This window comes from Centruroides sculpturatus, unplaced genomic scaffold, assembly GCF_000671375.1.
Source record: "Centruroides sculpturatus isolate CEXI.00-Female unplaced genomic scaffold, Cexi_2.0 scaffold70, whole genome shotgun sequence".
Classification (NCBI taxonomy): Eukaryota; Metazoa; Arthropoda; class Arachnida; order Scorpiones; family Buthidae; genus Centruroides; species Centruroides sculpturatus.
This window is the reverse complement of record NW_019384571.1, coordinates 175,994-198,437: the sequence shown is the minus strand read 5'-3', so window position 1 is coordinate 198,437 and position 22,444 is coordinate 175,994. Positions and strand designations below refer to the sequence as shown.

At 33.3% G+C, this 22,444-nt stretch overlaps 2 protein-coding genes and 1 pseudogene across 6 annotated transcripts in view; 2 read left to right on the top strand and 1 right to left on the bottom strand.

Annotated features, from left to right (window-relative positions):
- Positions 1 to 13,000, bottom strand: part of LOC111624184 (chromobox protein homolog 3-like) — an 80,615-nt gene extending 67,615 nt beyond the window's left edge. Inside the window, exon 1 of the mRNA XM_023366997.1 lies at positions 12,877 to 13,000. The gene's annotated coding sequence lies outside the window, so the exon portion shown is untranslated. The remainder of the gene's footprint in view (positions 1 to 12,876) is intronic.
- Positions 13,001 to 13,441: 441 nt separating this feature from the next.
- LOC111624170 (heterogeneous nuclear ribonucleoprotein 87F-like) overlaps positions 13,442 to 22,444 on the top strand; it is an 88,323-nt gene continuing 79,320 nt past the window's right edge. For all 5 annotated transcript variants that reach the window (XR_002756530.1, XR_002756529.1, XM_023366977.1 and 2 more), the window contains exon 1: positions 13,442 to 13,564. Coding sequence is in view for 3 of the 5 variants with exons in the window: in XM_023366977.1 (XP_023222745.1) it covers positions 13,550 to 13,564 (15 nt within the window). In the remaining 2 variants the exon portion in view is untranslated. The remainder of the gene's footprint in view (positions 13,565 to 22,444) is intronic.
- Positions 13,578 to 22,092, top strand: LOC111624169 (annotated as a pseudogene).

The following is a 22,444-nucleotide window of genomic DNA, read 5'->3' as shown; positions in this document are numbered from 1 at the left end:
ATGAAAGAAAACATTTGTTTATAAGAGAATTAATGCTGGTTATTGGTAATTGCTTATTTATTTATTGAATTCTACACTAGTAATATTGTGAGGATTATGAGAGATGAATTTTCGAAGTTGCAAAGGTGATAGGAGAAAACATTAAGGCACTCCATTACTTTCAAATATGATATGGTATTTATGGTTCTCTGTCATCAACTAGTATGGAGAAGTGTTTTAAACATTAATCAAGTTTTGTTTTTCCAGTAACATGTGTGAATTTTCTTCTTATTGTAAAAACACTGCATTTAATCAATGTGCACCCTGCAGTAATGTTTGCTTCTGCAACAATCATCGTCCACAAAAATGTGCTCCCAAACAGCAGATTGACTAATGTTAATAAAAATGTCTTTTTTATTAACAAAATTAGTCTTGAATAATGATAACTCTGTTTATATATTATTGTCTTCTCAAATAAATTATAAATGCACTAAATATTATGTATGAATCCCACATGTACAGTACATTAATATTTACACACAACAATTAACACCTCAATACTACTTCCAGCAGTCAAAACACTTAAATATAATATTCGTGTAAAGATGATAAGATATAAACAAAATTGTCTTATCTTTCCAAATAAATTATAAATACAGTAAATATTATGTATGAATCCCACATGTACATGAATATTCAAAAATAATTTTTAAATAAATGTAATAATTTTCACTTTATTCATGGTACAGGTAGCCCTCGGTTTACGCTGGCTCAATTTAAGCCGATTCACAATAATGCCGCTGCACAATTTGCCATTTCGGTGTAATTCCCCGATTTTCCCTATGCTAGACTGATTTTCATTACAGTGTTGATGTATTTACTGAGACATGACATTGTATATTCATTAAAACAAAGATTTTTATTGAATACATTTATTCTTTCTGTTTAATATTATTGGATATGTATACATTTGCATTAAATTAATATTAAAATACTAAACGTTTAGGTACCCACGAGTCAAGTTATTAAACTTAATAGTCCAATANTAATTATAAAGTAGAGATTAAAATTCATTTTAAAACATACTTTTATACAAAATATTATCTTTTGTCAATGATTTAATGTATTTAATCAAAATATACGCAGCAATAATCATGTTGCAGACAGAATGAGAAATAAGTAAACAACAATTCAAATCAGTGTGTGCATGCTTGCCTGCGCTGCACATAAATTCTTGTGCGCGGCAACAATTTGAGCAGTGTGTGGTTGTGCAGCTTAGAGGGAACATTGATTATGAACTATTCTATAATACTGTTAAATAATACAGTTTCATAGCAAATTGATGACTTGGCTATGGATTTGAAAATGCACTTAATTCAACAAGTAAAAGAAAAATGAATAAAAATAACTATATATCTAAAAAATTTGAAAATAGAATACAAAACAAAGTCCGAGTTAATAAAACACTCAATCAGCACAGATTCCAAGGTAACAATTACAACATTAAACAGTTAATGATAAAAAGATGTTTATTTTACTCTGATTGCTTTTTTTATTTTATTATCAATATGCAATAAATAAATAAATAAATTAACCAACGTTTAAATAAATAAAATAATTAATTATTTTATTTATTTGAACGTTGGCGTGAAGTGTATTTTATAATCATTATCTTTATGCATTTTACCTTTTTTCTTTGATTTCATCAGTGGATAACAATGCTCATTTTATATTAAATAATATAAATTTAATGCATGATGGGATAGCTTTGTACGATATAAAAGCACCAACGTAAGACAGACATTGTTATCCGCAGAATGAAGCCGACGGAAGAAGGTGAAATGCATATAGATAATAAAATAAAAAGCAATCAGAGTAAAATAAACATTTTTTTATTGTTAACTGTTTAATGTTGTAATTTGTTACCTTGGAATCAGTGCTAATTGAGTGTTTTAACTCAAAGACTTTCTTCTATATTTTATATTTAAAATTTTTAGAAGTATAGTTATTTTTATCCATTTTAATTAAACAACCAATCCCATTGAATAATTTACTATTAAAGTAAAAAAAAGTCAAATGTTTGCATTGCACCTCAACAAATCAACTGATATTTCATCACAGGCTCAGCTTATTTGTTACATGAGATATGACACAGAAGAAAATACAGCAGAACCTCGGTATACAACCTTAATCAGTTCCTGATGTTTGGACTTATACCAAACCAACCTTTCCCATAAGAAGTAATGTAAAAATGATTAATCCATGTAAAAAAACCCCTCTTGATATGTTATATTAACAGGGTTGTAAAATAATTTAAACACTGAGCACATTAATAAAAAATAAATTTTATTATAGATTCTTAAAGTTATTATAGTATATTGTATTATATTATTTAAATCATTAAGTCAAAATCAAATCAAATCAAATTCTCCTTAACTCCTTTTGCAACGTTAGCAGATTTAATAATGTCTTTATTTTTCACAATTGTCGATATCGTCATTCTCGGAATACGGTATGCAACAGTTAAATCTCAAACATGCATGCCACCTTCATATTTCTCAACAATCTCTTTTTCCAGTTCCATTGTGATTCTAGTNCTTAAAGTTATTATAGTATATTGTATTATATTATTTAAATCATTAAGTCAAAATCAAATCAAATCAATTTCCCCTTAACCCTTTTCACAACATTAGCAGATTTAATAATGTCTTTATTTTTCACAATTGTCGATATTGTTGTTATTGGAATATGGTATGAAACAGTTAAATCTCGAACACATGTGCCACCTTCATATTTCTCAACAATCTTTTTTCAGTTCCATTGTGATTCTAGTCATTTTTTTTAGTTTTCTGTTGCTTTTCATTTGCCTTTTGCAATTCATGATTAATAAAAATAATAAAATTTTACTCACAAATTAAAATCAGAAGAAATTTAACAAAGTTATAAACCGTGGCACCGTGATCGTCTAATCTGGTCTAGCACACCGATAGTGCTACTTGTTCATAGATAGCGCGTATAATTGAATTAAGTCGTATACCGAGCAAAATTTGTTTCGTCCAAACAGAACGTATTCTAAAGCAGACGCATACCAAGGTACCACTGTATAAGAGAAGAGTTACTATTTTGGAAAATAATCCCAAAAACACTTCAGATGAAGACATATTCACTATACTTAATGAATTCATCTGTACTGAAGATTGGTTGGTTGAATTTGCGGTTTTGTGGCACAAGGGTCTAGGTATGACAAAAAATCCCCGGTCTAGCCAGCTACAGTGTAGGGCCATTAAGCCACCAGCCAGTAATCTGGGAATTCGCTTAAGCTGCACAAAAAGCTTGGATCCCAATTTTTTGACACTATGGATCATACGAACTTGGACATGGCCTCTCAAACATTCAAGACAGCTGTCATTTTGCCATTTCACATGTCCGTGATTAACTTGCTATGCACTATCGTGGATTAACTATCTAAACTATCTTGACCTGCATGGGTGATCCCGAATAATTTCGTGTTTGCATCAGAACATTTCTGATACTAGATGTCGCTATGTGTCACAATTTTTATATTAAAACAAACTTTTGTTTGTTTTTTATTTTGTTTGTGCAACATAAAAAAATAATTTTTAACGACACAGTAAACACAATTATTATTTTTAAAAAAATTTTTGTTAGGCTCAACATCGAGGAAATTCAACATGGCATCACAAGCAACAGAGAAGAATTTCAAGATCAAATAGGTTAAATGTTGGTTTATAACTTCAGAGGTATTTATAGTCTTTTATTTATCAATAAACAATAAAATAAATTACAATTAAATTCAAATACAGTATTAGTCTGTTTTATCCATGCTGAGTGTCACTGTTATAACTGATTCACACCTTACAATGCTACAAAGTTAATCTGCGATTAAGCAGTTTGGACCCCAATAACCACGGTTAATGGCCCTACACTGTATGTTGCTGTATGCTCTCCCAAGTCTTCTATGTCATAGTTATTGTTATATGTCCCAGAGTTCTGTAAGTTTACAGTACAAGGTTAAGTATAACTGTAATAAGTTTGTTGAATTTGTATGTTCTCATCTAGAATATTCTGTAGAGCTTGGTCATCTGAAGATATTTGTTGTTGAAGATAGCATTCTCTGGCTGTACAGAAGGCACATTAGTAATATATGATGGATGGTAAATGGAGTGTAGCAAGTTGAGCATATTGGTTTTGTATCCTTTCTTAGTAGATAGTTGTGTGTTAAGCATGGTACTCAAATACGGAAACAGTAAGCTAAAAATTACTGTTCTGTCTTCTTTTCGCATCACATTACACATGGAAATGATGTGTTACAGTACAATTGAAATGCATGTCATCTGCCAGCCATAAATATAAACAAGCTACTACAATAGGTAGGCCATGTGTCAGTAGTTGAAAATGGTGCCAACCAAGATTACTTTGTCATATCAATTAAACTTTCTAAGTTTGCTTATGATCTTATTGCAAGTAAAAAAAAGCACAAAAGGAAAGAATTTTGATAAGAAAAATATTTGAAATTGTTGGAAGTTAAGAATATCAAATACTTTCGTACCTGTTTATTATGTAAATTTCTACTAGGACATATTGTATTAGTAGGACTTATTATACTGATGTCCAGATTCTGCAAACTGGTGGTTCCACGTGAAACAGGGGAAAAATAGATTGATTTTTCTGAATAGGTTTCTTAAATTTGCAGAACCCAAACACCAGTATAAGAAGTCCTACTAATATGACATGTCCTAGTAGACATTTACATAATAAATTGTATAATAAGGACACAGAGGAATATGAATTAATACTTTCGTACCTGAATTATGATTACATCATTCCGAATATTTTACGCAGCAAGTACGTCTACTTGGCATTACTATTTAAATTGGATAGCGATACAGCATATAAATAAAATATATTAGCATATTAGTATATAAATAAAGCTTTTTAGCCTTGCCGAACACAGTAGTTCAAATGCCATTGCCTGCCCCATGTGATGTTTATGACAACATTGCTAAGCAGCCTTCCCATTGGTCTAATTTTTACTGTTCTGCTTTCCACAACAGCAGAAGTGACTTCATTTTGCTGTTCTGTCAATGGTTCCCATCATCTGTTTCTGCATGTGAGTACCAGGCTTTGGTCTTGTGTGTCCAGCTTTTAATCGGGCAACTGTACTGACTTGAGCCGACTGTTTGAGCTGAGATGAGTTGAGCTGGCTGTTTACCTACACTGATGGCACTGCAGCTATGACAGGAAAGAATAGTGGCCTTGTAACTTGAGTGAAAGCCATAACTCTAGCAGTAAAAGGGACTCATCACAAAGCTCTGGCTATCAAGAAAATGCAGTCAACATACATGGGGCCATATTCTAGTCATATATCTCTCAAAATGAGAGATGAAATTCATCTGAGACAGCAATGATTCTGGTCACTTTTAAGAATGTCATCTTCGTTGATGACATCACAATTCTACTAAGTTGATCATACATGTTTGGGTTATCTGCATACACAACACAGTATAGAATTTTAACCATTGAAATTGTAAAATTTTTGAAAATGCAGAGTATGTAATTATAGATCACATGGCAAGGAAAGCATGTATTCAAATAAAGCATGTAATTTTGACAAAGTTATGTTTTTTGTTTTATAATGTTTTTACAGATTGTAATGTCAATTTGTCTCTTAAGAAATAAAAATTTTAATAACCTAAGTTACAGAAGCACGTGTACTTAAATATTACCATCTAATTTCTCCTTAACTATCTAAGTAAAATTAACATCATATTCAATAGTTCAGTAATTGATGCAGGATAATTAAAAAAAAAAAAAAAAAAAAAAAAAAAAAAAAATGTGTAGCACTGTGGTAAAGGTTGAATATTTCACATTGTTATTTTATTGTATCGCAATTGTTTCACATAACAATCGCGAGTGTACAGTACTCTCACGCTGCAAGAGAATTTACTGCAGGTGGTAGCAACGTATTATTTTTCGTAGAATTCCTCTGTAAAACAATGATATATTTGAAATCCAGTGCAGAAATCGCTTCACAACATATCAGTTGAGGAAAATTACAAAGCCTACAGTACAACTGTTATATATTTTTGAAAAATTCAATTAAAAAAACGCATTTATCTGCTGGAAACATACGCCACAAGATAAGAGTTGTGTATCAGACGTAAGCCGTATTCATTATTATTCGGTAAACCAAAACACTGTAAACTAAAAAAAAAAAGCCGTAACAAAGGCCCTTTTTGCCAGGCCTTTACGAGTTACATAAACAGGAGTTTTATTATATTGATCGCTCCCGAAATTCTAAGTTTTNGTACTAATAGTTCACGAAAATTATTATTTTCGTGAACTATTAGTACTTCAGTGTGTAAATTTTCTTTTCTCGTCTCCGTACACATGGTTCTTCGCGAAAATTGTTTCAATTTTGCCAGATCTCGACGCTTCTACTTCTGATGTTTCCAGATGTTTTTCTCTTATTCCATAAGTGCTTAGCATCATATAACTTGCCAAAAATAAAACGCTCTCGGTTAATAGTGCTTTTAGTGATGACAAAGAAAACATTGTTTAATTTATATTAATATGTATCACTTAAGAAAATTTTAATAAAGATATTTATCTTAATTATGAAAATATAGTAGCATGTTTTTTAATTTTTGAAACCTAATCCTCCTTTTCGTACTAGTTCCTTGATTCGCATAACACGGCAATTTTTTGGAACGTAACTACCGTGTTATATGGGGGTTACCTGTATATGCTTGTCTCTGAGAAACGAGTGAATCTTCAATAGAAAAAGTTGTCCAGAATCGCATTTGGAGAGATGCAATGATCTCTCGAGACGTAAACAAATGATTAGCCAATCAGTGACTGGTTTGTGAGAGAAGAGAGATGATGATGACCAGAATACAGCCTCTGGTGTTCTTATGCATGCTGTTAAGATTGTTAATTATGTCAAATTCAGCCAATGATGGCTTGTTGCTTTACTGAACTTTGTAAAGAAATGGGATCTGAACATAAGCGTCTACTTTTTCAAAGTGAAGTCAGGTGGCTGTGGTATGGAAGTTCTGCAGTCTCTTTTCAAATTGCGTGATAAATTTAGAACTTTTCTGCATGGGAAAACAATATTAGCAGAACATTTGTGAAATGTCAAATTTTAACACCACTGGCCTATTTGGTAGACATTTTTGAAAAACTAAACAGTTTGAATGTGTCACTACAAGGAAAGAACTCAAATATTCTGAATATACAGGACAAAATTGAAAGCTTTATGAAAAAGTTAGATTTTTGGAAAGCTTGTATTGACTATGGAGTTATTGAAATGTTTCCACTGCTTACAAAATTCACATCAGAGGAAGTTGGCAATAGCTCTAATATAAATTCTGTTGTGAAAAGAGTAGCGGTGCACCTATCTGCACTGAAAAACCAGTTTGAAGACTACTTTCCTCAGATCGACAGCCACATCCATGATGGATTCGAGATCCATTCTCCATAACATTAAGTGATATGTCAGAATTAAGCATGGTTGGTCAAGAGCAATTATTCAAACTTTCAAGCGATAAGACACTAAAAATAGCCTTTTCAAAAACTTCACCTCCAGAATTTTGGCTTTCAGTTCAAAGTGAGTATAAGGAAATTACAAAAAGTGCTCCTTCAATTTCCAACAAGATACCAGTGCAAAGTTGGATTTTCAGCAATGGCTGCAGTTAAAACAAAGTACAGAAATTGGTTTAATGTAGAGAATGACCTGTGCATGGGACTGACAGAGCTAGAACCAAACATCAATTGTTTGTGCAATTCAAAACAAGTTCAAATTCCATACTGATGTTTACAGTTTGTGAAAACAGGGGAAACATTTTTTAAAATTTAAATTATAACAACTTTATTCAGAGGAACAAACTCCTGGTTATACACCATGTACAGTACAGTACAAATATTATCCATTTTATTTGTGCAAAATACTGTAGATAGTTATATCTATATTTTAGTAGTGAAATTTTATTTTTTCTTTATATTTTCAATCAAACCTTATTGATACCATTTAATTTTCAATAAAAGAAAATAAATACTGAACACAGAGCAATAAACACTTGTGCATAGGGCAAGGAAGTACCATTGCATATAAACCCCAACAGAGGAATTTTGTAGAAAAGGTGGGAACAGCTGCCATAGACACGAGTACATTCTGATCACAGTTGACTTAACAATAATTGAAAAAAATTAGTAATTTGTTGAGTTTTTGTTGTAAATTCAAATAAACAACTCCACTAACCTAATACTTTAATTAAAACAGACAATATGCCAAATTATTGGGTTATAATAAGACTAAGTTAATAATTAGTAAATAATTATTAATTCAGCCTTATTATAACCCAATAATTCAGCAGATTGTATGGTTGTAACTTCAAATATGCTGAAGAATATAAAATGAATATATGTTATGAAGGAATGAGTAATAAACATTAATATTATGCTTGTATATGATATTTATATAACCAAAATAATAGTTTACCATAATTTACCTTTTATATTAATAATTATTATTTTAATATCTTTGTAATATTAGTAGAAGTTATTCATGAGAAATTTGACACTGTAGGAATGAAATATCTATCATGAAAGTAAGATTGTATTCATACTTCATCCTTATACATTTGTTTCTACCTTCCATGCCATTCTAAAACATATCAGAAATTTATACTGATTGATCAATTTTGATTTGTTGGTGCAAATACAAACAAAAAAGTCAAATCTGACAAACTGATCTGTTAGCCTTGCATAATAATGACTGAAAGCTCTTCTCATCACAATAACCACTGGTTGGCTGTCAAAATCAGATACTGCAGTTTTAATGTGAATCCAGCCTAAATGGATATTTTCCTTTTATTTTTATTAACATTTTATTAATCCTTCATTATTCCTATTAGGATAAGAGAAGTATACTAAACATCCCGAAGCCTGGCATATAGATACTCAACCAAATGATCACTTATTAATGATTAATTACTAAGGTAATTTGGTATTATTTAGATAATGTCTACCTCTAGTACCAAATTACTTAGTATTTAATCATTAATAATAGTGGATTTATAGCCAGATTGTTTAAGCAATCATTTGGTTGAGGATAAGCAGTCCTTACTCAAACTCTTATGGGAGAAAATTAGATAATCAAATTATTCTACATGGATAAGTTTATTAATAAAGCACAACTGGTATATCTAATTCTATAAATGTATATTTAATTTTTGTATTATTAATAGCTTACTGGTAACTCCCAATTGAGTAGTTATTTTTAAGCAGTACACAATGCTTTCTCTCCCAACTTTATTTGCAGATGAGAATATATGATAGTCATTTCCAAAACACAAAATTTTTGAATCTGCAAAAATTAAGGGAGAAAGTATTGGTGTATCAAAAATAATTACTCCCAATTATATGCATTTAAGCTCAAAACAATAGTTTATTACTATAATCATCTTCACTAAAGCTTGTACAGGTAACCCCCGTATAACAGTAGTTACGTTGCAAAAAATTGCCGTGTTATGTGAATCCGTGTTATACGAAACAAAGAACTAATACAAAAAGGAGGGCTAGGTTCCAAAAATTAAAAAACATGCTAGTATATTTTCATAATTAAGATAAATATCTTCATTAAAATTTTTTAAAGTGATTCATATTAATATAAATTAAACAATGTTTTCTTTGTCATCACTAAAAAACTATTACAGTGGTACCTCAGGATACGAATGCCCCAGCATACGAAATTTTCAGGATACAACATGAAATTTGAACATATTTTTGCTCCACGATACGAACAAAAATTCACCATATGACGTTACATTAGTTCGCAGTGCCATTTTTTTATTCACTTCTGTTCGTTGGTCTCAGTCCATGTGTTTGCTTCGTCGTGGAAGGATCTCACTTGATAAAGGAAATCTTGAGGTATTATCAGAAAATTATTGATTTTATTGAAAAGAAACACCGCGAAACGGTTCACAATGGCCGTATTGCTGCTCGGAGTAATGACATTTGCCTAAGTCATTTTAGAAACATTTTAAAATGTAGGCAAAGCCAAACCTCTTTGGATAGATATTTTACCAAGCGATCTCTATCCAGTGAAAGTGCTGATAGAAATGAAGGAAAGAAAGCAACAAGCAGTGGATAATAATTTAAAAAAAATAAATAAATAAAGCAACACTAATTTTTTAAAATCTTTTCTAAGTTATTTTTAAGTTATTGTTACATTAAGCTATGTAAGTTAAGTTTTAGTATCATTTCCCTTCTCCCTCTCTTCCGCCACCAATTTACACCTCCACCGTCCTCTATCTCAGCGGTCCCCAACCTTTTTATCGCCGCGGACCGGTCAACGTTTGATAACTTTACCGCGGCCCACTGAGGGGGGACGTTGATTGTTCATATTTTACATTGATTTAATTTAATAATTTTAATTTAACTGTATTTAAACGTGCCTTCAAAATAAAATACAATTACACCAAAAAATGAATATAATGTGATTTAACATTTTAACTCACTAGAAAGCTAAATCAATGAGAACCCTGAGCTTGTTTCTTTGCAACAAGACAGTTCCATCTGGGGGTAATAGAAGACAATGACAATCGAAGTGTGTTTCTTATGTTCAGTTTATTCTGCTGTTCCATCGTCTATTAAAAGTCGCACAAACCGGAGACAAATACACCATAGTAAATAAAATGGAAATAATTTAATGTTCTTTGGGCGGCCCGGTACCATTTGATCTACGGACCGGTACCGGTCCGCGGCCCGGGGGTTGGGGACCACTGCTCTATCTCAAAGGTAATGTGCAAATAAAACTACATTTTTTTAAATCAATTATTATTCTATTACGATTATTTATACATTTACAACTACAAAATGCATTTTTCAGTGTTTTCCTTACTATAGTTTTTTTTAAATGTATTACTTAGCTTTAATTTTAGTGTGTTTTTCATGTTGGAACGAATTATTTGGTTTTACATGTAATCGTATGGGGAAAAATGATTAACCTTACGACATTTTCATGATACGATCTCAGTGTCGGAATGGATTAATTTCGTATCCTGAGGTACCACTGTAATTAACCGAGAGCGTTTTCTTTTTGGATCCTTATCCTCTGAGCATTTTTCTGCATTATCTTCAGATCCCCTTATCCTCTGAGCATTTTTCTGCATTATCTTCAGATCCATGCTTTACCTTTTGCAAAATGTATATAATTTTAGATTGCTTGCTTCTAGTTAAAAGGTCTTTATAAATTTCCTTATATGGTGCTAAGCACTTATGAAGAATAAAGTGAGTATGGAATAAGGTGAAAACATTCGGCAACATCAGAAGCAGAAGTGTCGCGATCTGGCAACATTGAAACAAGTTTCGAGAAGGACCACATGTATCAACAGAAGGAGAGAAGAGAAAATTTACATACTTAAGTACTAATAGTTCACGAAAATTATTTTTTTCGTGAACTATTGTTACTTAAGTATGTAAAAATTTATTACATTTCCTCTTGTACGAGAATTTTACCCAATTCTTGGACCGTGTCAGAGCGAATCCGTGCTATAAAAGTGCCGTGTTATACAGGGGTTACCTGTAATATATATATATTTTGCAACAAATATATTCATTTAGATAAATTTTATTATGAAATTTAGTTTAACTTTATGCTTTAATGAATCTATAGAAATTTAATACACTTTGCTGTAAAAAATCTTTTATATGTGAAAAGTATATCCAATATATATATATATATATACACTTTAATACATAAATGTATTTTATTTCATTCCATTTTGTATCACACCGATGAAGATAAGGCATATTGTTTTGTACCATTGAGATAGGGAAGAAAACTTCGTAATGGAGCATTAAACTGAAAAATAATTATTATTATTATTGGCCGCATTCAGCAGACTCAACAGTTGTAACAGAGCAAATCGGTAACTGTTACGTAGCAACCTGGATCTGCCGAACGAGTGATATATGCGTTGGAACAAAAAGCCTCATTGGTCAGTTTCAGATAGCAATAGGTAGCGTAAATGAAAGATGCTACCAAATGTGACGTCAAAAGACCAAACACATTCTGAAAGAGCATTATCGTAGAGGGCGTTCAGCAGAAAAATATTCAACTGCATTGGAACTGTTGAGTCTGCTGAACGCAGCCATTGTACGAGCAGTAAAAAAATTGTAAAAATTAGATAATGGTGTACATTTTCTAGACAAAACAAACAAGGTTACCCTCAACTGAAAAAAAGTCTTATAATGTTATTACTGAATCATACATTTTTGTGAATTAAAACTAAAACATTAATATATCAAAAACAAACTTTGAATGTTAACACAAACAATTTTAAGTGTTTTCCCCTTTATTCCTGACTATTTTTATGATTTCACCAGTTAAAACTTATTAATTTCTTGCAATACAATATATACTTTTTTCAAATATATTTCCTTACATTATGAATTCATTTATATTGTTGCAACTGTTCTAATTTATACTCTGTATAAAAAAAAAGCTATCTTAAGTGAATAGTAAGTTCCATAGCTAACATGAATATATTTGATCAACAGCACTCCTGTGCTTTCTTAAGTATAACGTGAATTACTTTATATAGTTGCATTTTTTTCCTATTTTCTGATCGATAAATGAATATTTTAATAAAACTAATGGCATTTACAAATAATCAGTCTTTCTGAGTCTTATTTTGAATAAAAGACCGATTACAGAAGCTATTTTGTCTAACGTTCTCAAAAATTATAGTTCGTCATTGTTACATTCAATTTGCCTAGAATTTTCATAAGTAAAACTAAAGAGTTTTATGTTACGTAAAATGTACTGTCATTGTGATTTATATAGAGCATAATAACGTTAATATTTCTCACCTTTTCCTTTATTTTAAATGAAATTAAAATTTCTTTTATTTAACGACTTGCAACCAAAATGGATTTGAAAAAGTAAGTGCGCGTGCGCAAGCTGCCATGCTATTTGCCCGCCAAAATGACAAAACAATATTATTAAATTATAATACTTTACTGAAGCGCAATTTAAAACAAAAATATTTAAAGATTGTTTAAAATATAATAAATAAATAAATAATATATTATTAAATTATGTACGATCAATCGATTATTAAAAGCTTAATATTAATATATTTAGGTATTTTCGTAAAAGTTTATATTTATAAATTTATTTATCAAAATTTATGAATTAATGTATAAAAAATTTTCAATAATAATAATAAAATTAAAATATAATGTACAAAATTTTTGAGCTAATAAATAAATTTGCGCATGTGCCTTACTAACATTTCGTTATTATTAAAAATATTTTTTTAAAGAATATAATTAATTTTATTTGAAGAATCATATTTTTATTTGCATTATTAATAATAATACAATAAAATTTCTCAGGAAATCGAATGAAAGCTTAATTTTATTATTTTATCTTTGTTAGGAGTTCGAGGTTAAGTATTTTTCGACATTGTTCGTTGCTGGTCGTCGGCTTGACAAAGTGGTTCTGTAATTTTGTCTTTTCTCGTTGCAATTTTTGTAGAAAATGGGTGCTTCTGATGTAAGTGATATTTTCGTTAAATGTTTTTTTCTTTTTCGTAAAGTTAGATTATAGATACATTTAGTATTAAATATAAAAATATCGTAATTTTTTGTTTGGAGCGAATCTTTATTAAAGATGGCGGCTCTAAAAAGGCATAATTTCGTACATATACTGTAATACATAAACGTCTTAGGAAAGATTTTTATTTTAAATGACTTGTAGATGATGGTTATTTCTAGAGCAATAGAAAAACGTGATTTTAATTGGAAAATGAGTATATTTGAAATAAATTTTTATTGTTAAACTTACAGATCTTTGTTACGTCATTGCTGCTTTTGTGAAAAAAATTTTCCACTAATATTTTGAGTCGTATTCGAGAATTTTGATGATGGTATTATGATGATTTAATTTAAAATGTTACTGATATATTGATGATTTGAAAACATTAATGGCAGTCATGTGACTTAGTGAACTGGGAAAGTGCTTTGATAAATACAGTAGATTACGATCGGTAATACTTTATAAAATATACACCAACGATTTTCCTCTTAATTATATTTGCAATAGAGACATACATGCTAGGCATGTCCAAAACACATCTGTAGTGATATCGGACCTTCTCGTCCTCCCTCTCTGGGGGTTTTCGTCGGGGCAGATGCGATCTATCTATCAATGCAATCTATCCATCGACACCCGCTAACGAGGGGTCGTTAAGACCGGGGAAGAAAACGCGGGAAGAGGGGAATTTGAAAGAGAGGAATTCGGGACACGAGAGGGAGAGGGAGTGCGAAGTAGTGGTCCCTGAGAGCGAAATAAAGTTTTTTTGTGGACATATTGGACTGGTTAATTGGGGAGACGAACCGACAGGGAGGAATCCGCTGATCAAGAATGGGTTCCCTACATTGGCGCAGCCGACAGGATCGTGAAGTCAGATTGACAAGATTCGATTTGTGAACAGAGTGATTATGAGCCAGAATAAGAAGAGTGGATCGGAACCGAGCTGAGTGGGTAATTGGGCACGGCACTAAGGTTTGAGGAATATACAAGGTTTACACCAGAGAAGAGGTAGGAAAATTTTGTACTTGTTGGAAACGAAATTCACGGCAGGATGCTAAGCGTAAAGGGAGTTAAGAAGGAAGATCTACGGATCGTGGTGGAAGAGCTTTGTGGCACAATAGATGATAATCTGAGGGTATCGAAGTTAAGGGAACTTATTACGAAAAGTGACGATTTTGCTAGTGACCCAGATTTTGACTTCCACTGTTGCGGAAAGGAAACGGAAGGAGGAACAAGAGAGGCTAGAAAGGGAACGCCAGCACGAGTTAGAGCTGGCGCGGATTAACGCTACTATTCAAAGCAGGGCGAGTAACGGTAGTCCCAGCCTTATGGACAGCCATCCGGGTGATGGGCCCGCCGGGAGTATTGAGAAATTGATTACGAGCGTGAAAACGTTAACATTGCCGGTCCGAAAATTGGAACCTATTTTTCGTATCTATAGAGCGAGCGTTCCAATCGAAGAATGTGCCAGAAGAGATGAAAGCGGAGATACTGATCAATATTCTGGGAGAAAAGGCCGCAAACATTTTGATTTATGTAACCGGAGACGAGTTAAAGGATTACGCAAGCGTGAAAAAATTAGTGTTACGAGAATATGAACCGTCCACCCAATGCTGCCTGGAAAATTTTCGGAGTGCTAGGCGTAGGCCCAACGAGACTCACATGCAATTTATGTCGAGGATAGCGTCGTCTTGGGAATACTATTGCGAGTTGAGGAGAGTGCAGGACTTGGAAACTTTAAAACGATTAATCGTAGCGGACATATTAATTCAGACGTTGGATGCCGACACGGCAGCCCATATAAGCGTTTGTCAGGGCGAGGGGGTGGTTTAACCCTATCAACATGGCAAGAGAGTGCGACTTATATTTCGAAAGCAAGGGAAAATCTCTAACCGAGACTTACATCGAGTCGCAAGGGTCTTGGCGTCTTCCAGAGTGCCAGGGTTCTGGCCAGGAGTACGATCCCCCACCACTGAGGGATGAGGGACGGAAAGACACACTCAACTATCGTCAGGAAGTGAAACGAAGGGAGTGCTTCATCTGTGGATCAACGCAACATATTTCTAGATCTTGCCCGCAGAAGATAAGGGATACACCCATAAACGATAGTCGCACTCAACCCTCGACCGGTCCGAGACAGAACGATGTCGCGTTAATGGGGAGTGTGAGGTCAGAACACTTTGACGAAAAAACGAGCAGCCATTTGAAGTCAGGCCCTAGTATTCAATGTCTACAATACGTTACGGTCAACGTAGGTGGGCAAGATACCGAAGCTATCGTAGATTCAGGCACCAAAGTCCCAGTATTGCGCCCCGAAGATGTTACCAGCTCGAATGACGGGGACTGGGGAACAATAATTTTGAGCCCAGTGTTTGGGAAAGAGATTAAGGCACAAACAGTAAAGGTCCCTATGGCTATTAAAGATAATTGCAACCAAGCTTTATTATCCCCTGTAGAAGTCACGGTGGCACTGACCGAGAAATTGAAGGGCCCTCATCTCATGCCGCCTGGTATTCTCAAAGTGTTGGAAGGACAAGCTGGCGTGTTCAGACCTCCTCACCTTCGTAATCGTGGAAGTGGAACAGGTAGTCGTGAACCAACTGATTGGGACCGAAACCGGTACTCGGATACGAGTGATCGATATGTATGTCTTCACGATAAAGCATTGCTTGAGAGGACCGATAGTCATAATAGAAGCTATCCAAGCCGAAAAGGTTCTAGGGGTCGGACATACAGTGATCACGAAGATTCTGGAAATATAAACAATTGGGAAAGTAGTCATAAGCGAGGAGAAGCAGATTTCTCTAATTTTAGAAAAAGAAATCTAAAAGTTTGCCCTGGTAGCTACACATCATACATGACAGCCAGCGAACGTGATCATAACTGGCGAGGTCCCCATGCTCCAAACGATGCTCCAAGGAACCGCTGGCGCGACGGCATTCATGGAAGTAAAAGTGTCTGGAATCGGCGAAAGGGTAGTAGACGTTCCGGGTATGATGACAATCGGAACAGGCAAGATGAACAAAAGACTAATAATCGAAGTAAATATTTGGAGGGTCGAAGTAGGAGGTACGGCTCCAGCGGCCTCCGATCTCATGATTATCGTCCGTTCGGCCATGATCGAGGCAACACAGATCGCATCGCAGTGTCAAATAAATACTCATCTCCCACTGTCGGTTACGGAAGAAACAACTATGGTGTTCAATATAAAGGAGAACTATAAATATAATTTGTGTAAAAGGAAAATTGGGTATCGTCTGTATGAACTTTTTATATTGTATAAGTTTTATTGTAGCCTTTATTTTTTTGAAAATTATAGTTCAGACTCGTGTTCGGGTTAACACCCTAACACTTGTCTTGCGGCGGGGGTGTAGTGATATCGGACCTTCTCGTCTTCCTTCTCCGGGGGTTTTCGTCGGGGCAGATGTGATCTATCCATCGACACCCGCTAATGATGGGTCGTTAAGACCGGGGAAGAAAACGCGGAAAGAGAGGAATTCGGGACACGAGAGGGAGTGCGAAGTAGTGGTCCCTGAGAGCGAAATAGTTTTTTTGGTGGAAATATTGGACTGGTTAATTGGTGAGACGAACCGATGGGGAGGAATCCGCTGATCAAGAACGGGTTCCCTACAACATCGAATATATGATGGCAAACTAATTTAAAAAACGCTATAAACAAAAAATCGTAGGACTACTTACCGACTGTGCACCGCCATCGCTGAAGCTTGTTTTCGTCGTGGAACTGCACACTGCAGGGCGGACGCGCACACAGCGTGCCACGTGACCTGGCTTCGACGTCAGTCGCTCACGTGACTACAGTTCTGACTCGTTTCCGGACAACTTTTTCTTGTGGCAGAAGAATTCGTTCTGTTTGCACTATACCTCGCAGGCGTCACGTGATAGAGCAAAGACAATCTACGGTGTGCACATTAATAGCGGTCGCTCTGGGCTGCTGTTTGTAGACATTTGCGAACGACGGTGAAAAAAAAAAAAGACGCTCATAATATCGAGTATCGTGATGGCGGAATCTATAATTTTAAAATTGCGTTTTTAGAGAGAGAGTTTAAAAGATGGGTTCGAATAGCATTCAAAGTAGCTGCGAAAAAAACTCGAGACGACACTTATACATATTGACGTGCGTTTTCACAACTTGTAAATTTTCATTCATAAAACTACATAATGGACACAAAATCAGAACTATCTGAGTCATGGAGCACGCCATGCTGACTTCTACTGTAAACTACTACTGCAAACAGCACGCACTCCTGCCAGAATGTAGAAACGGTTCAGAACTCACCATTATTCCTAACACATGGTTACCTCTTGCAGCGACTCGCGTGGACAGCCCGCAGACCAGTTTGACAAACTTTGTTTAGTTACTCTTCCATAACACCATAACATTCTATAGCGAAATTCACCAGTTAAGATTTGACAACGACGATTTATTTTTCGAGATTAACTTGTTAAAAAGAGAACAGAATCAAATTATTTTAAAATTCAGATTAAATGTTTATAACTATAAATTTATTATTTAAATTTATAAACATATATGTTTTACATAGCCTAACTAATCCTTTTAATTTAAAAATGTAAAGTTATATAACAATAATTTATATGTAAGATGTGGGATCAATAGGCTACTACATAAAGACTTTTCTATTTGGAAATGTTTTACTTAAAAAAACAATAGATGCAACATTCGTCAGAGCAATGTTCTCACACCCAGTCCCCCCAATTCCAATACCACGCAGACCAATACTTTTGTGAATTAAAATAAAAGTAATGATAAGACGGATCATCTCCAGTCTACGGATCACAGTTTGAGTACGTCCAGTTAGACCGCGAGCGGCTTTGTTATAATTTCTTTTATGAATCTCACAAATTTTATTTCTTATCAGACTTTTCAATTAAACACGCAAATATCTGCAGCTTTTAACACCAAATGGTATACAAGAATGATTCCATATTGAAAGAAATTGGAAGTAACGTAGTCGACAGAAAACTGCCAACCAGGATGTATTTAAAGAACGAATAACATAACCTTTCTAGATATTTGGCTGGATTCTTAATGCCTAAATGTAACAAAAACATTTGCTTGATAAAAGTTTTGTGCTTGATATCTAAAAAGGTTTGGTTATTCATTTTTTAGTAACACAAGCTTAAAATAAATCTTTAAACTTGGAAATTTTTCCTATTGCTTCCAGTCGGATAAATGAAAGACTTCTGAATGCGTTAAGCGACAATCAATCCTAAAAACAGTAAAATCTTATAATTTGTGGTTGTAGCACCCTTAAATCTTTTCTAGAAAATTATTCTTTTAAAAGAGATTTTATAGGAAAGGAAGTGTATATTTTTAATATTACTGTTAACGTTTGAACGTTTAAGAAAGGAATACAAATACAGCATTTGCATATACAAGCACCATGATGCGAGTCCAAGACTATCCATTTCGAAAATGATGTATAAATGTAAGGGTGTATAAATGAAAAAAAAAATGACTACTTCCTGAATATCGTGTAATTCCTCTTCGACTGGTATAATAAGTCTAGTTTAGAATGCGGATAACAATATGCCGACAATAAAACTATTTAGTTACTAAACAATACACCTTTATATTTCATGTAAAAAAGATAAAAGTATTAGGAATAAAAAATCTAACCATGGACTAGCCCAATGAATATTGTAATTAATATCTTAGTTTGGTAAGATACAGCTTCACTCATGGAACAATGCATAATGAAATTTCATATCGGTGATCGAAAAAATTACAATTTTGGCTAGGAAAAAGTGGCAGGAGTAAAACTCACATTTTTATTTAAATATCGTAAATAATCAAAGTAATTAAAAACCATTTTAAACATGTATTAAGTGGCAGACAATACACGACTCGAACGTAAGAAGTTACACATTACTGTTTGTTATAATTGTGCCGTCAAACAAAGAAAGCCAAATCAACAAGATACCTTTCCTATTAGTTCAAAATTAAAATACGTATATGATACTTTTTATTTCAAAGGATGACAATGACGAAGAGAAATGACTCGTCAACATAAAATTATTTTTGAAAGAGCTTTAAATTTTTTAAAAACACGTTATTTTTTAAAGTTTAGGCTGGGGTATGGTGTGCGATCAGAAAATATGAAATTGGAAGGCACTAGCAATAAATTTGCATTTGAAGATAAAATCAGTGCGTTTATCGCTAAAATCGACCTATGGATCAGCAAAGTCAAAAGAGAATTTTTCTGCGTTTGATACATTGAACCCAATTATTGATTGACAGTGTGCTGAGATTAAAGGACAAATACAAAAGAACATTACATTCCATTTGCAAAGCTTGAAAAATTAATTCAATTGCTATTTTCCTGACTGCAAGGACAAAGGTATTCGGAAACTGATTTGCAATCCTTTCATAGTCAACATTTCTGAGGTGCCAGATGAAATACAAGAAGAGTTAATTGAAATGCAACATGATAGTAACTGCAAGGATACATTCGAGACAGGAATTAATCTTAAAGATTTTTGGAGCCAAAAAGCTATTGCTTTCCCTAAAGTTTGAGAAATTGCTTTACAGTACCTAACTTTATTTTCAACCACATATTTATGTGAGCAAGGATTCTCAATGCTTTTGATAATTTAAAAATAAACATCGAAATTGGTTGGATGCCAGTGCCGACATGCATTTGCTTTGAGTAGCACTGAACCAAGAATTCAGCAGTTGGTAAACAGTATGCAGCCACAAAAATCGCACTAAAATAATATAATTAATGTAACACTTTCGCAAATAATATAATACTCTTGGTTCTGAATAATTTTCTGTGTGTTTAATTTATAGAACTACCTTATAAGAACCTATATTACTGCCAAACAGCTCGTGGTCCGTGGCAAGACAAAAATTTTGATAAATGGTCCCTCATCACTAAAAGGTTAAGAACCACTAGTCTAATCACACGCTTCCTCCCTTGACCGTCCTCATCATGAACATTGTCACGTCCTTGTTTGAATTTCCTGCACCGTTCACGTTCACATCCATAGCTCATGAATTTCACCTCCATTCAGCTCTTCAGCCTGTAGAAATTGAATTACTGCTTGTACTTTACGCTTGGCGTGAAACTAGATTGGCAGTGCCATGTTTGTGTTTACTGTGCAGTAGAAAATGTCTAAAATAGCTTGGTGCAATGATAAGTGGTGAGGGAATATACTACTCACTAGGAGTGCACCCTGTCCATGTCTCACATGCTTCTTAAATTTTTTCGTGTGTTAGTGGAAGTTGAAAAAAATAACCCTCATATGAGCACCAAGTTTTGGCTCCATGGAGGACTTATCACATACTATTGACATTGTTGGAGTAATCACAGAAATAGGTAGAGACAGGTAGTTTTACTTTCCCAGCTGTTATGTATACACAACAAGGGAAAGTAATGGAATCATGTCAAATTTGACCCTCTGAGTTTTTTGCAAATCTCACATTTTGAGACTCCCTGAATCCAAAAAAGTAGGACAAAGAAATTCCATGGATGTGTGAGTTTGTGTATATCTTGCTTAATATCTCAGGACAGGTTGAAGATAAAGGAATGAAATTTGGCAAGATAGCTTGTATGTAAGGGGCATTAATACTGTTAAATTTTGGTTGTGAAAGGTCAAGGGAATGGAGAGATGGGGTGGTCGTATGATATATCTCACAAGTGGTCAGACTTAATGATCTTACTTGTTAGCATTTATAGTGTTTTATAAAATTCATTGCTACCCTCAAAATTAAGTCTTTTGCTATTTTATAATAATTAAAAAAATAAAGTTTTTATTACAATCTTGTAACAGATGATGCCACATACAACTGTAGTTATTTATTTTTCTTAATAATACATGTAGGAATAATGATTGAAATAGAAAACTAGAAATAACAATAATCTTCCAGAGTTCAGCTAAATCTTCCAATCATCTCAAAACCATCTTATCGATAGAATGATGATGATCTATGATCGTAATGCCTTTCGTCCTTTTTCGCACCTCTTAACTGTCATCTCGTTCTGTTCTCATGCCGTTCCAACTCTCGTTTTTTTTACTTCTTGTCCAAATCCCACATAAAAATATTTTTAAAATAAAATTTTGTAAAAGGTGGGAAAGTTGTGCAACTCTTTGCTAGTTTTTTAAATGGTTTGATGTTTTCTGTTATATTTCATGATCATTTGATCTAAAGTTTGTATCTTGAGGATTGTCTTTAAAAATGACCAAAAATATTAGTTGTTAAAGTTTTTTACTGCTATAAAAAGGTTGTGTGAAGGGTTAAGAGATTTAACATGTTGCTTTAGTCAATTTTTGTATTAAATGATTTATATTATATAAATCTTACTAATTAAATTTGTAGTTCTATGTAATTGTAATATCTTAGAAATTTGCAAACATACCTAAATATATTGTGGTGTTTTAATGAAATTGTATCTTTAGCTAGTACAGTGGTACCTCAGGATACGAAATTAATCCGTTCCGAAACTGAGATCGTATCATGAAAATGTCGTAAGGTGGATCATCTTTTCCCATACGATTACATGTAATACCAAATAATTTGTTTCAACGCGAAAAACATACTCAAATTAAAGCCAAGTAATACATTAAAAAAAATAACTGTAGTAAGAAAAACAAATGAAAAATGCGAACTAATGTAACGTCGTATGGTGAGTTTTTGTTCGTATCGTGGAGCAAAAATATGTTCGAATTTCATGTCGTATCCTGAAAATTTCGTATGCTGGGGCAATCGTAACCTGAGGTACCACTGTATAGAGAATGTAATCACTAACATATGTAATTATACAATAACATATCATTTTGTGTATGGTTGACAATTGT